At 40.8% G+C, this 16,711-nt stretch overlaps 1 protein-coding gene across 3 annotated transcripts in view; it reads left to right on the top strand.

Moving 5' to 3' along the window:
- The window catches only part of LOC130297699 (uncharacterized), a 55,776-nt gene that overhangs the window by 10,694 nt on the left and 28,371 nt on the right, over window positions 1-16,711 (top strand). The window contains exons 2-5 of one of the 3 annotated variants that reach the window (XM_056550463.1): window positions 5,406-5,486; window positions 10,461-10,573; window positions 12,725-12,836; window positions 14,103-14,204. In XM_056550463.1, coding sequence (XP_056406438.1) covers window positions 10,486-10,573; window positions 12,725-12,836; window positions 14,103-14,204 — 302 coding nt within the window. In that variant the 5' untranslated portion in view covers window positions 5,406-5,486; window positions 10,461-10,485. Of the gene's footprint in view, window positions 1-5,405; window positions 5,517-10,460; window positions 10,574-12,724; window positions 12,837-14,102; window positions 14,205-16,711 lie in introns of all 3 variants that reach the window. The other 2 variants (XM_056550464.1, XM_056550462.1) reach the window with 2 other exon arrangements.

The raw sequence follows: 16,711 nt of genomic DNA, 5'->3' as shown, positions 1-16,711 counted from the left end.
CATGCAACGTCTCAGAACCTGAACCTGAAGGCATTCAATGAAAATCTAAATGGGTCTTTATATATTAACCCCTTAAGGACTCAGCCCATTTTGGCCTTAAGGACTCAGACAATTTAATTTTTACGTTTTCATTTTTTCCTCCTCGCCTTCTAAAAATCATAACTCTTTTATATTTTCATCCACAGACTAGTATGAGGGCTTGTTTTTTGCGCGACCAGTTGTCCTTTGTAATGACATCACTCATTATATCATAAAATGTATGGCGCAACCAAAAATCACTATTTTTGTGGGGAAATTAAAACGCAAAAACGCAAATTTGCTAATTTTGGAAGGTTTCGTTTTGACGCCGTACAATTTATGGTAAAAATGACGTGTGTTCTTTATTCTGAGGGTCAATACGATTAAAATGATACCCATTATTACATACTTTTATATTATTGTTGCGCTTAAAAAAAATCACAAACTTTGTAACCAAATTAGTACGTTTATAATCCCTTTATTTTGATGACCTCTAACTTTTTTATTTTTCCGTATAAGCGGCGGCATGGGGGCTCATTTTTTGCGCCATGATCTGTACTTTTTTTTTATACCACATTTGCATATAAAAAACTTTTAATACATTTTTTATAATTTTTTTTTTATAAAATGTATTAGAAAAGTAGGAATTTTGGACTTTTTTTTTTTTTTCGTTCACGCCGTTCACCGTATGGGATCATTAACATTTTATTTTAATAGTTCGGACATTTACGCACGCGGCGATACCAAATATGTCTATAAAAAATGTTTTTTACGCTTTTTGGGGGTAAAATAGGAAAAAACTGACGTTTTACTTTTTTATTGGGGGAGGGGATTTTTCACTTTTTTTTTACTTTTACTTTTACATTTTTTTTACATTTTTTTTTACACTTGAATAGTCCCCATAGGGGACTATTCATAGCAATACCATGATTGCTAATACTGATCTGTTCTATGTATAGGACATAGAACAGATCAGTGTTTTCGGTCATCTTCTGCTCTGGTCTGCTCGATCACAGACCAGAGCAGGAGACGCCGGGAGCCGCACGGAGGAAGGAGAGGGGACCTCCGTGCGGTGTTATGAATGATCGGATCCCCGCAGCAGCGCTGCGGGCGATCCGATCTTTCATTTGAATCGCGCACTGCCGCAGATGCCGGGATCTGTATTGATCCCGGCACCTGAGGGATTAATGGCGGACGCCCGCGAGATCGCGGGCGTCGGCCATTGCCGGCGGGTCCCTGGCTGCGATCAGCAGCCGGGATCAGCCACGCATGACACGGGCATCGCTCCGATGCCCGCGGTTATGCACAGGACGTAAATGTACGTCCTGGTGCGTTAAGTACCACCTCAAGATTTTTTAATAGAAGTCATTTACAAATCTGTTTAACTTTCCGGAGCCAGTTGAGATATATATATATATATATATATATAAAAAGGTTTTGCCTGGAATACCCCTTTAATACAATTATGAAACTCTATACATTCATACTCCCCCCATCTATACTCCCCCCCTAGACATCCTATTCCCTATCCAAAGGATAGGGGATAAGATGTCTGATCGCGGGGTGTCCTGCCACTAGTATATAGCCATCACGCCTCCTCCCAAAGACCCAACGACTTGAATAGAGGGGGTGTGACAGAGATGGTTGCCCGTCATCCGGCATGAAGCAGAGTTCGCTCCGTACACTCGATGACTGGGGCGTCGTGCCAGAGATCGTGGGGGGTCCCAGTGATCAGACATCTTATTCTTTGGATAGGGGATAAAATGTCAAGGGGCAGAGTATCCCTTTAAAGAAAATCTACTTTTGTCCGAAATTTCTACAATTAAAAAAAATCTATTCAGTATATGTAAATGAACTTGTTTCAGCAGCATGATCATGTGTTTCTGCACCTCTATTCACATGAATGGAATGGTCACAAGAGTTTCTGCCACACATTCACCATAAGAGAACATTTTTACAAATTAGAGACTACTCAGGAATCCTATTTTTTGTGAGGTTGAGGACTCTTTACTTGGATGTATTACAGCTCCATGTTGTATGAAGTTGTAAAAGGGCACATAACCCCTTAAATGGGCGCTGTCAGATTCAAAAACTTTTATATGTTGTACATCTTGGCAAAACCTTAAAGGGGTACTCCCGTGGAAAACTTTTTTTTTAAATCAACTGGTGCCAGAAAGTTAAACAGATTTGTAAATGACTTCTATTAAAAAATCTTAATCCTTCCAGTACTTTTTAGGGTCTGTATACTACGGAGGAAATGGTTTTCTTTTTGGAACACAGAGCTCTCTGCTGACATCATGACCACAGTGCTCTCTGCTGACATCATGACCACAGGGCTCTCTGCTGACATCTCTGTCCATTTTAGGAACTGTCCAGAGCAGCATATGTTTTCTATGGGGATTTCCTTCTAAAATGGACTGAGATTTCAGCAGAGAGCACTGTGCTCATGATGTCAACAGAGAGCTCTGTGTTCCAAAAAGAAAATAATTTCCTCTGTAGTATTCAGCAGCTAATAAGTACTAGGAGGATTAAGATTTTTTTAACAGAAGTAATTTACAAATCTGTTTAACTTTCTGGAGCCAGTTGATTTAAAAAAAAAAAAAAGAAAAGTTTTCCACGGGAGTACCCGTTTTGCCAAGATATACAACATATAAAAGTTTTTTTGAATCTGACAGCACCCTTTTAACCCCTTAAGGACTCAGGGTTTTTGCACTTTCGTTTTTTCCTCCTTACCTTTTAAAAATCATAACCCTTTCAATTTTCCACCTAAAAATCCATATTATGGCTTATTTTTTGCGTAGCCAATTCTACTTTGCAGTGACATTAGTCATTTTACCCAAAAATGCACGGCGAAACGGAAAAAAAATCATTGTGCGACAAAATTGAAGAAAAAATGCCATTTTGTAAATTTTGGGGGCTTCCGTTTCTACGCAGTGCATATTTCGGTAAAAATGACACCTTATCTTTATTCTGTAGGTCCATACGGTTAAAATGATCCCCTACTTATATAGGTTGGATATTGTCGCACTTCTGGAAAAAATCATAACTACATACAGGAAAATTTATACGTTTAAAAATGTCATCTTCTGACCCCTATAACTTTTTTATTTTTCCACGTACAGGGCGGTATGAGGACTCATTTTTTGCGCCGTGATCTGAAGTTTTTATCGGTATGATTTTTGTTTTAATCGGACTTTTTGATCACTTTTTATTCATTTTTTTAATGGTATAAAAAGTGACCAAAAATGTGCTTTTTTTGGCTTTGGAATTTTTTTGCGCGTACGCCATTGACTGTGCGGTTTAATTTTTATAGTTCGGACATTTACGCACGCGGCGATACCACATATGTTTTTTTTTTTTTTTTTTTACACTGTTATTTTTTTTATGGGAAAAGGGGGGTGATTCAAACTTTTATTAGGGAAGGGGTTAAATGACCTTTATTAACACTTTTTTTTTACATTTATTTTGCAGTGTTATAGGTCCCATAGGGACCTATAACACTGCACACACTGATCATTGTTATCCCATAGGGACCTATAACACTGCACACATTGATCTCTCATCCTGATCACAGGCGTGTATTAACACGCCTGTGATCAGTATTATCGGCTCTTGACTGCTCCTGCTGATCTCAGGCACGGAGCAGTCATTCACCGATCGGACACCGAGGAGGCAGGTAAGGGCCCTCCCGGTGTCCTGCCAGCTGTTCGGGACGCCGCGATTTCACCGCGGCGGTCCCGAACAGCCCGACTGAGCAGCCGGGTCACTTTCACTTTCGCTTTAGAAGCGGCGGTCAGCTTTGACCGCCGCTTCTAAAGGGTTAATACCACACATCGCCGCGATGTGTGGTATTAGCCGCGGGTCCCGGCCGTTGTTGAGCGCCGGGACCGACGCGATATGATGCGGGATCGCGGCGCGATCCCGCTTCATATCGCGGGAGCCGGCGCAGGACGTAAATATACGTCCTGCGTCGTTAAAGGGTTATGTGCCCTTTTACAACTTCATAGAACATGGAGCTGTAATACATTCAAGTCAAGAGTCCTCAACCTCAAAAAAAATAGGATTCCTGAGTAGTCTCTAATTTGTAAAAATACAAAATAAATTCTCCACGGGAGATTTACCTTTAACCTTTTTAATATACTTCATAAGAAAATGTTATTTCCTTTCTACAAAAATCAAGGCTTATGAAAAAAATAAAATAAAAATGACCGGATAATCCTATCCGGCTGCAGCATCATCTTTGTCCCAGCTAAAGCACAGGCAGGGACAGTGTCCATGAAGTGAGGGCAGGACGGCACTCCTCTGTGCTCACTCCTGTCCTATCAGACTACAGCATTAAAACAGGGAGGAGGGGGTTAAAGATCAGCCTGCATTGATTGGATGAAGAGACACAGCACAACACAGCAGACTCGGGAGGTAGATGAGTCATGCAGAGTGAGGACAAATGACTATTCAAGTGAGAAAGAAGGTATTTGTGAGAGAAATATAGGTGCTAGACACATAAAATTAAATATATGTGATCAGGATTAGGTGCTTACATATATTTATTTTATTTTGTGTGTGAGATATGACAGATACTTTTTAATAGGGTACTCCGCCCCTACACAACTTATCCCCTATCTCCCGGCCAGCACAGCGGTATCCTGAACACAGAAGCTTATAGCTTCCAACTTCCTAGTACATAGCCGTCACTCTTCCTCCCATAGACATGAATGGAGGGGGCATGATGGCTGTGGTCCCCCCTCATCTGACACGGAATGAAGTTTGCTCTGTGCACCGGATAACTGGGGTGCCACGCCAGAGATCCCGGGAGGTCCCAGTGGCTGGCTCCCCACCATCAGACATCTTATCCCCTATCCTTTGGATAGGGGATAAGATGTTTAGGGGCAGAGTAACCCTTTAAGGACCAGGAGAATTTTAAGTTAAAAGGGTTTTGCTACCTAAAAGCAGATTAGTCTCTAAGAGCAATTTTATAGGGCAGCAGTGAAAGCGATTTAGCATCCTCTTGTGGCAAGACCCAGTAACTGATCAGAGCTGTAATCATTTACTTGTATATTACATCTGTATATTTTTGCTGTTTTCACAATGTTCTATACTGCTTATGAATATAACTGCCTTGTACCAGGTATGGCTATAAGCAGAAGGGGTTTAAAGGGGTATTCCGGCTATAGACATCTCATCCCCTATTCCCTCCCATAGACATAAACGGAGGGGGAGTGGTAGCACGTAACGTCATAGAATGTGGGTGCTGTACAGAGATCCCAGTGGCGCCCTCCCACGGTCAGATATTTTATCCCCTATTGTTTAGATAGGGGATAAGATGTCTATGTCTGGAATACCCCTTTAAGGAGTATTCTGAAAATATACACTCTTTAATATGTTTCTAGGGCCACTATGAAGAAAAATGCATACTCTCCTACCTCTCGCCCTTGGGGCTCCCCCTGTGATGTCTTCTGGCTCCCCACCAAGTAATGCTTAAGCGAAAACTTTACCACTGTGTAATGCATATTCTTTTTGTTATTTATACTTGACCTTTGTTGAATCTTCTTGTATTGTTTTTTCAAAAATGTTACAAAGACCATTTAAACAAAAAATTGCACCCCACTCCTGCCTGTACCTAGGTGGTGTCCTAGGCAATCGCCTACCCTTGCCGATCCTTTATTACAGCCCTGCCTCCCAATATTCAACATGGATGAGCCAGACGGGGTGTAAACAGTATTTTTTTCAAGGGCAGGGGTTAAAAAATAAAACAATTCCACTACACAATTGCCATATATTGTCACCATACTGTTATTAAATAAATAAATAAATAAATAAATAGTATAAAAAACCCAGTATACCCACATAAAGTGCCTATGCAGTGGTAGATACCCACACTTTTCCAGCACCCTCATTACCTTTCCCACATCCATAGTGCCCCAAACAGTAATAAGGCCACTTGGTGTCCCACGCATGTAAGTGGGTAAGTAAGTGAGTTGGGGAGAAGGGGTAAATAGGTCTCTCCAAAAGATAGGTAGGTCACTGCACTAAGTAGATAGGTCCCCCTAATATGTGATTCCTATATTAGGTAGGTGCCACCAGTATGTCGTTTCTGCAGTATAAAGGTTCCACCAACAGGTTGTTTTGCCAGTATATAGGTGCCCCAGTATATAGACCCCCCCCCCAGTAGGTAGATTCCCCCTGTAGATAGTCCGATAGTCCTTAATAGGCAGGTTTCTCTGTAGGTAGGTCCCCCATGCTGATACCCTCCCAGTAAGTAGTTTACCCCAGTAGACAGCCCCCTTATGTAGGTTTCCCTGCAGATAAGCCCCAAGTAGTTTCCCCCTTTATTTGACTCTTCAGTAGGTAGTTTATTCCTGTAGATAGGTAACGCCCCCCCCCCCCCCCCCATAGACAGCCTCAAGTGTGTACTTCCCTCTGTAGATAGGCCTCCAAGTAGGTAGGTTCCCCTTGCAGATGGCCCCCTATTAAGTAGGTTCCCCCTGTAGATAGACACCACAGTAGATAGTTTCCCCATGTAAATAGGCCCCCAAGCAGGTAGGTTTCACCTGTAGATGACACTCAGTAGGTAGTTTCACCCTAAAGATAAGCTCCAGTAGGCAGATTTCCCCATCACCAAAACAAGAACAAAAAAAAAAAGGCATACTTACCTCAGCTCCCAGATCCCTCACAGTTTCCAGTGGTCTTCTATCTTTATGGCTACAGGCAGCTTCATTCCTGAAGCCACTAGAGCCACTAGAGATGCCTAGACATGATTATACTGTGACCCTCACATCAGTAATCACCCATACAATTAAAAGGGGCTCAAGGGAACCGTTAAAACCCCCCTTGGGCCAGATCTACTAGAGGAAGATCTACTAAATGAGTGGCAATCCTTTGTGGTGTCAATATGCTTTTGGATTATCCAGCCATGCCAACCCATGACTGGTATTTTTTCAAGAATGATTTAAAAAAGAAAGGCAATATGCACTCACCGCTAGGCTATGGTCGTCAATCCATGGAGTCCGGGGACACGGGTAAAGTCGGCGTCTTCTAGGAGCGCTCGGAGGCTACACCGGTAGTATCGCGGGATTAACCCACTTCATCCGGCCTACACCGGTAGTATCGCGGGATTAACCCACTTCATCCGGCCTACACCGGTAGTATCGCGGGATTAACCCACTTCATCTGGCCTACACCGGTAGTATCGCGGGATTAACCCACTTCATCCTGCCTACACCGGTAGTATCGCGGGATTAACCCACTTCATCCGGCCTACACCGGTAGTATCGCGGGATTAACCCACTTCATCTGGCCTACACCGGTAGTATCGCGGGATTAACCCACTTCATCCTGCCTACACCGGTAGTATCGCGGGATTAACCCACTTCATCCGGCCTACACCGGTAGTATCGCGGGATTAACCCACTTCATCCGGCCTACACCGGTAGTATCGCGAGATTAATCCACTTCATCTGGCCTACACCGGTAGTATCGCGGGATTAACCCACTTCATCCGGCCTACACCGGTAGTATCGCGGGATTAACCCACTTCATCCGGCCTACACCGGTAGTATCGCGGGATTAACCCACTTCATCCGGCCTACATCGGTAGTATTGTGGGATTAACCCACTTCATCCGGCCTAGATCGGTAGTATCGCAGGATTAACCCACTTCATCCGGCCTAGACCGGTAGTATCGCAGGATTAACCCACTTCATCCGGCCTAGGAGGCCGGATGAAGTGGGTAAATCCCGCGATACTACCGGTGTAGCCTCCGAGCGCTTCTAGAAGATGCCGACTTTACCCGTGTCCCCGTACTCCATGGATTGACGACCATAGCCTAGCGGTGAGTGCATACTGCCTTTCTTTTTTAAATCATTCTTGATACTGCAGCTTTTCTAATGTGCACCCCGTAGGTGGTCGAAGTATAAGGATACCTGGACTGCCACATACGGAGGTATATCGAACCCTAGCATTTCAGCCAATTAATAGGCATTATAGAGTACCGATCCCATGAGTGCCCCCACTCGTTCTTTTACATGTGGTATTTTTTTTAAAGTCCTTGTGTATGTATTAATGTATCATATTCTCTGCATGAAATATACATATAAATGGTCATTCGGTCTTATTACTTTGCCCTTTCAAAAATGGACACCATGGCCCATTTCAATCCAATATGGACAAACCTGGCTTCTAATGTAGCAGCAAAATGTTGCAAAAAAATTGGGAACGTTACAGTATTTGCCTACAGCTATTTAACTTGGATAGTGTGCAAAAAAGGAGGTACTCATAAAGAAATCTAGGGCACTTCCTTAACTGGGTGGGTGCTGAAGGGTATAAAAAGAGGGAACCCTGGGCATCAAAATATCAGCTGCATCTTAACCAATTCAGGTAATAACATTTTATCAAATATAGGTTTTTATAACGTATATTGATGTTATACTTAGTTGATGTTTGTTGTACAATTGTATAGCGGTTAAGTAATTGAATTATTATTGTTGCATTATAGTTTGTTAGAATACGGTAAATTATGTCTAATTTTATTTTACTATATATATTATTTAATAACTTTTATCATTTTATTTCATGCTTTTAAAGTAAGGAAGACACTGGGAATGCTGTGCTAGAAAGACTAAGGTGGCATTGTATAGTTTCAGAACCATTTAGAAATTCTGTGACAAATGATAATCCCAGATTTAAATGAATATAAGGTTTAAATTTATGACATATTAAAAAATAAGTTTTTTTTTTTACTTAAACAATTTTTTAAATGGGTACTCCACTGGAAAACATTTTTTTATTTTTATTAACTGGTGCCAGAAAGTTAAACAGATTTGTAAATTACTTCTATTAAAAAATCTTAATCTTAAAATCTTCCAGTACTTATTAGCTGCTGAATACTACAGAGGAAATTTATTTTCTTTTTGGAACACAGTGCTCTCTGCTGACATCACGAGCACAGTGCTCTCTGCTGAAAATCCCCATAGCAAACATATGCTGCTCTGGACAGTTCATAAAATGGACAGAGATGTCAGCAGAGAGCACTGTGGTCGTGATGTCAGCAGAGAGCTCTGTGTTCCAAAAAGAAAATAATTTCCTCTGTAGTATTCAGCAGCTAATAAGTACTGGAAGGATTAAGATTTTTTAATAGAAGTAATTTGCAAATCTGTTTAACTTTCTGGCACCAGTTGATTTAAAAAAAAAAAAAAAGTTTTCCACCGGAGTACCCCTTTAAACAAGTCAAGATTCTCTCCCTAAAGAATTGGCATTTCCTTAGGACATGTAACAACTATATGGTTTAGCATTTTATTTTTGCAGCCTGATACGATTCCCTTTAGACCATGAGAAGCCATCATAGGTTATCAATGGCACAGAGGACTAGAAATATTGTAATCTACTGTATATATTACTACAGATTACAATTTTTCTAGTCCTCTGTTCCACTGATATGTGTGTACTACGATGGCTTCTCTTGGTCTAGCTGGATTTGTACTACTCTACATTATCTACCGTATGTTTTTTGTACTACTCTACATTATCTATGTTTTTTATACTACTCTACATTATCTATGTTTTTTGTACTACTCTACATTATCTATGTTTTTTGTACTACTCTACATTATCTATGTTTTTTATACTACTCTACATTATCTATGTTTTTTGTACTACTCTACATTATCTATGTTTTTTGTACTACTCTACATTATCTATGTTTTTTATACTACTCTACATTATCTATGTTTTTTGTACTACTCTACATTATCTATGTTTTTTGTACTACTCTACATTATCTATGTTTTTTATACTACTCTACATTATCTATGTTTTTTGTACTACTCTACATTATCTATGTTTTTTATACTACTCTACATTATCTATGTTTTTTGTACTACTCTACATTATCTATGTTTTTTGTACTACTCTACATTATCTATGTTTTTTGTACTACTCTACATTATCTATGTTTTTTGTACTACTCTACATTATCTATGTTTTTTATACTACTCTACATTATCTATGTTTTTTGTACTACTCTACATTATCTATGTTTTATGTACTACTCTACATTATCTATGTTTTTTGTACTACTCTACATTATCTATGTTTTTTGTACTACTCTACATTATCTATGTTTTTTGTACTACTCTACATTATCTATGTTTTTTATACTACTCTACATTATCTATGTTTTTTGTACTACTCTACATTATCTATGTTTTTTGTACTACTCTACATTATCTATGTTTTTTGTACTACTCTACATTATCTATGTTTTTTGTACTACTCTACATTATCTATGTTTTTTGTACTACTCTACATTATCTATGTTTTTTGTACTACTCTACATTATCTATGTTTTTTGTACTACTCTACATTATCTATGTTTTTTGTACTACTCTACATTATCTATGTTTTTTGTACTACTCTACATTATCTACTATACTATTTATGTTTTCTAGTGCCGCTGACCCTTAATCAAACAAAATGATGTTTTTGTGGGCGTTCGTTTTGTTGGCGGTTGCCACAAGTTCGGTCAACTCACAATGTTCTTGCCCGTGTTCCAACAATAATGGTAAGCATAAGTCATTATGTGTTTTTAATGTGCCGGTTTGATATTCTATTGTTATAGAGTTGATCGTAGAAGGTTGTCGGTGTGCGGGACAGATAAACTGCGTACTGACAGTGCCTATCCTCAATTTTATTAGCATAAAGTTCTCAATAAAAGAAATGTGCCCCATTAAAAACCTAGCCCAAGGGCTTTAACACTAGTTATCTCCAAACTGTGGCTTTCCAGATGTTTTGAACTACAACTGGCAGCTTGCCCGGACAGCCAACGGCTGTCCGGGCAAGCTGCCAGTTGTAGTTTTGCAACGTCTGAAGGTCCAAATTCGAAGACCTAGGTTCTTCACATTTTACCAATAAATGGGAAACACATTCAAAAGTGATCTTCTGAGATACCGTAGATTATCACATCTACATCAGTAAGCTTGGACCAAGAATAATTTCTGAAATTACATACCATAGCGCTCCAAAAAAATTTTTAGTCATTGGAAGTCTCCTAGCACTCTTCTGCCCCAGTCTTGTGTCGAAAGTATAACTGTCTTGTGATCTTTACATGGTGAAACCAATGCCCATAGTGGTTTGGTTTGTTGCCAATCTTGGAGTCTTGCCCACGTGGGATGATCGCGATGTCTAAGAAGGAACCGGGGAGAATATGGAGCACTCAGAGTTAACGGATACCTTCTGTAAGAGTCTTAGGCTATGTTCACTTGGCATAATGTTCGACCGGGAAATTTTCCTGGTGGAAATTCCACAGTCAGTGGGTGCCGGCAAAACATCGCTTGGAAATGCGCAGTCTACATAGACTGCAATGAATTTCCCAGTGGGTTTCCGTTGAAAGAATAGGCATATCAATCCTTTAAGTGGAGGCCTAAATGGGAACTTTCATGGCAGATGGGACTCAGCTGCAACAGAAATTCCAAGGTGAATTTTTGTGCCTGTTTCCGCTCAGAAATTTAGCTCTTTGAACCAGGGCTAAGGCTAAGAACACATCAGCGTGTCTGAACAGGTCTGTTGCATCATGGACACTAATGGATCCCAACTGATTCCACTGATCGACCTATAAGGGGTACTCCGGTGGAAAATAAATTCAGTCAACTGGTGGCAAAAAGTTAAACAGATTTGTAAATGACTTCTATTTAAAAATCGTAATCCTTCCAGTACTTATCAGTTGCTGTATACGCCAGAGAAAGTTGTGTAGTTCTTTACCGCCTGACCACAGTGCTCTCTGCTGACACCTCTGTCCGTGTCAGGAACTCTCAAGAGTAGCAAAGGTTTGCTATGGGGATTTTCTCCTACGCTGGACACAGTTCCTGACACGGACAAAGATGTCAGCAGAGAGCACTGGGGTCAGACAGAAAAGAAATCTTCAACTTCCTGTGGAGCATACAGCAGCTGATAAGTACTGGAAGGACTAAGATTTTTAAACAGAAGTCATTTTTACAAATCTGTCTAACTTTTTGGCATCAGTTGATTTTTGTAAAATTTGTGTTCCACCGGAGTACCCCTTTAAGGGTTTCCATCTGGTGTTCATTTATTTGCAAGATCTGAGCAGAGAAAAAAAATTACTTTATGCAATATTTTGCGAATATACACTTATTCTTACTGATATTTTGGTAGTTCGATTTGATATCATCGTGGTTATTTTACTGTTCTACATGGTGATTTTATATGCCTTCTACTCAAGTTGGGCATTTATGTTGAAACTAAACCAACTTGGTTTCTGGATGGAAAACCATTTTATGGGCATGGGAGCACAGCAGGATCCCCAGTGCTATGCCGCCACAAGTCAGCCCTGCCACGTGACCAGCAAAGAGTGGGCCCTGTTAAAATTAACCATTTGATTCTATTATTAAAACGGCCCTGCTCTGATGCAGGTCCTTCTGGTAACTAGTAGTGACCCATTCCAATCAATGATTGGCTGAGTGGGTAGTCCCTGCCATTTCTTGTGTGTCCATACAGGGAAGTAGAGATCAGTAGAATGGGACAGTGTCAGAATGGCAGCATTGGTGGAGATCAGTGAGGTTGAGTATAGCTTTTATATTTATTTAGTTATTCTTTTTTTTTACCTAGTCCTTTTTTATTTTATGTTAATCATTATAGAAAGTAATTGACGATTTAAATTAATAAACTAATTTTCTGTATTTTTTTGTATCATTTTCAGTGGTTAAAAAAACATTTACTGAACATTCTACTAAAATTACTACATACAAACCTGACTCCTTACAAAAACTTGACTTGTCATCTATACTGAATCTATTGACTACTATATCAAAGTAAGTAATGAGTTACAGTGTGAATAGAAAGTAAAGATAATTATTTACCCTTTGAGTAAGGAAAAATCCCAAGACATTATGAATATGTTTTAATGGACATTATTATGTCAAGAGTGGGGTAAAAATTTCACAACAGATATTTGTATGGTAGGTGGGGTGGTCACAAAACATGTTACCCAGCTGTTACACTTTAGTCAAAAGTCGGCAAATTCATCAAGACTGTTGACCATCTGGCTTTGGTACACATTATTACGTTGCTATCTTGTATATGGAGGATACTCCATGTAATCATAGCAACGAATACAAAGAGACAAACAATAACATTAAACAAACTAAAACATTATAAAAATTTAGCTCAAATCGTTTTGATCATTAAGGCCCAAAGGGCACAGTGCATTAACTTTCATAATCTAACATGCCTCTCTTTGCAAGAGTAGGTTATTCCTATCTCCTCCTACTTCAGGTATAGTAATCTAAGAATGGCACTATTTCCTTTGTGGAATTCCTTACACATGTGCAATCATTCTCAGTGCTTCCTTGCCAGTACATATGGAGTTAAAATGCACTCTAAAAGCTGCTGGATTGTCTTGCCCATGTAAAAGCCCCCCAAAAATAATAATTATCTCATAAACGACATAAGCCGTTCTACAAGCGATTCATTATTTTAAGGGGTTATTCACCATAAAGTACTTTGTTACCTGCCAGATAGTAATGGGCATGACTACGAAGGATCCGTGCTTGTCTTGGGGCAAAATAGTTGTGATTCCCCCATAACGCTGCTGCTTTCTTTTTCTGAAATGGCTATTTCCTGTTGGAGTTCATTCCCTATAACTACAAGTCCCAGGATCCCTTGTTTGTGAGTGTGAGGTTACTTTTCTCCCTCCCACACATCAGTCACCCCAGCCATTGCAGTTCAGCTGAGCTCTCTTCTATGCATGCTGTGCTTGAAACTACAATTCCCTGCAGCCCTGTGGAGAATGATCTCCTTTCCACCCAGCGGTCGCTCCACCCATTGAAGCTCTGCCATACTCCCTTTCAACACCCGACTAGTGATGTAATGTCTCGGCTGCACTTCAACCTGGGAAAAGCCAGAGACAACACTCATTTTGTATGCTGTAAATGTAATTTAATAAAGTAAAAAAAAAAAGAAAGAAAGAAAGCAGCATAAAAGGTGGTTTAATTTTGGAATAATGATAAGTAAAACACACATACATAGCATTGTCACAATCGGAATAATGCAAATCATTTTTTTGTTTGTTTTTACAGCCTTGCATTTTTGGATGTAAAGATTGATACAGCTGAAGTCCGTAATACTACTAATGGATTTCAAATAGGAGCTGAATTAACAGTTATGGCGAGTTGTCTGGAGTAAGTATCAGATAAATAGGGCCTGTGGTTAGCCCAAAAATTGACTCCTTTTTTAAATGACGTTGTAATCTCAGGTGCCCCGGTTCAAACTGAGTTTTGACCTTTTTTTTTTATGCCTCTAGTTCCATAGATATTGGGGTTTTACTAATTGGTTAACTCTCCATACTTTTTCCTGAAGTGTCAGATGGGTGGGAAATTTATTGCCAAATGGGATGTGAATGCTAGGCCAGGAAAGTGAATACGAGCTACCCCTTCAGTCCCCAAATCAGACCCACCCCCCTGAGCCTAGCATACACACCCTGTTTTGCAATAAAGATTCTACCCACCTGAGCAGTCAATGAAAAGTATAGTCAATCGAATAGTAAAACTACTGTATCTCAGGAATCAAGGTAGCAAGAAAGTAAAAACATCAGAATCCGGCCACCTGAAGCTACAAGGTAATATAAAGAACTTGTTTTCTTTTCGATTGACCACGTGTCTTCAAACACTTTTTTTTATCAGTTGCAACAGGATCTAATTGTATAGGCATCCTGTTGTAGCAGCATATATATATATACAGTGACCCTCCGACCTACGATGGCTACGACATACGATCATTTCAGCATATGATCACTCTCAGAGGCCATCGCATGGTGAAGGCAGCATCAACATACGATGCTTTTGTATGTCGGGGCCATCGCATAAACGGCTATCCGGCAGCGCAGATCACTTACCTGTCCTCGGGGCTCCGGCGCGTCCTCTTCGGGATCCCCTGCATCGCCGGCGCTCTCCATCGTCGTCATCACGTTGCTGCGCGTGCCGTCCCGTCATCTAATAGGAGCGGCGTGCGTAGCGACGTGATGGCGGTCGACGGAGAGCGAGGATGCCGGGGAAGCAGAGGCCTTTGCCGGAGCGTAGGGGACACCTCGGGGACAGCGATGGACGGCGACATCCCGGGCAGCGGTGACGAGCGATGACTGTCCGGAGCGGCGGGGACAGGTGAGTACAACTTCCACTAACAGTGGTCTACAACCTGCGGACCTCCAGATGTTGCAAAACTACAACACTCAGCATGCCCGGACAGCCAACGGCTGTCCGGGCATGCTGGGTGTTGTCGTTTGCTCAACATCTGGAGGTCCGCAGGTTGTAGACCACTGTTCTATACTTTACATTGCACGGATCCCTCAACATGCGATGGTTTCAACAAACGATGGTTCGTTTGGAACGGATTACCATCGTACGTTGAGGGACCACTGTACATATATATATATATATATATATATATATATATATATATATATATGGAAAACCTAGAGGACTGTTTTCCATTTTTATCCATATAATCCATTTTTGGCACGACGGGTACGTGCAACACAGGCCACCTCGGTATATAATTTCTTTAGTGGTGTGAGCAATTCAACCTCTAAATTTATATATATATATATATATATATATATATATATATATATATATATATATATATAATATATTTTATTTTTATTTTTTTCTCTGAACTGCTTCCATGTATTTTTTACTATCACAGGAGATTTGTGAAGATATCGACTGGGACCCCCTAGAGATCTCCCATATGGGGCCCGGGCTCAGCTCCTTTAAGGGGATACTCCACTGCTTAGTGTTTGGAAAAAAAAACCTGTTCCGAACGCTGGAGGCGGGAGCTCGTGACGTCATAGCCCCGTCCCCTCATGATGTCACACCCGCTCAATGCATGTCTATGGGAGGGGGCGTGACGGCCGCCACGCCCCCTCCCATAGACTTGCATTGAGGGGGTGGGGAGTGATGTCATGAGGCGGCGGGGCTATGATGTCACGAGGTCCCGGCTCCAGCGTTCGGAACAGTTTGTTCCAAACGCTGAGCAGCGGAGTATCCCCTTAAAGGGGTATTCCAGGCAAAACCTTTTTTTTTATATATATATCAACTGGCTCCGGAAAGTTAAACAGATTTGTAAATTACTTCTATTAAAAAATCTTAATCCTTCCAATAGTTATTAGCTTCTGAAGTTTTCTGTCTAACTGCTCAATGATGATGTCACGTCCCGGGAGCTGTGCATGATGGGAGAATATCCCCATAGGAACTGCACAGCTCCCGGGACGTGAGTCATCAGAGAGCAGTTAGACAGAAAACAACAACTCAACTTCAGAAGCTAATAACTATTGGAAGGATTAAGATTTTTTAATAGAAGTAATTTACAAATCTGGTTAACTTTCCGGAGGCAGTTGATATATAAAAAAAAGTTTTGGCCTGGAATACCCCTTTAATGACGTGTTGTACCCAGTATGGAGGTTGTTTGAAACACGCCTCCTCAAGTCATCTCTATGGGAGAGGCAAAGACACAACAACGCTGTGTCTCTGCCTCTCCCATAGATATAAATGGAGGGGGCGTGTTTTGAGCAGCTTCCGTGCTGAGTACGGCATGCATATCAGAGGAGCAGACCTGAGGCCTCGTACGGGAGACCCCAATGGTCAGACCCTCCCACGATCAAACGCTGATCCTGCGGATAGGGGGAAAA

This window comes from Hyla sarda, chromosome 13, assembly GCF_029499605.1.
Source record: "Hyla sarda isolate aHylSar1 chromosome 13, aHylSar1.hap1, whole genome shotgun sequence".
Classification (NCBI taxonomy): Eukaryota; Metazoa; Chordata; class Amphibia; order Anura; family Hylidae; genus Hyla; species Hyla sarda.
The sequence above is the reverse complement of the archived record's forward strand: the minus strand, read 5'-3'. Positions and strand labels throughout refer to the sequence as shown.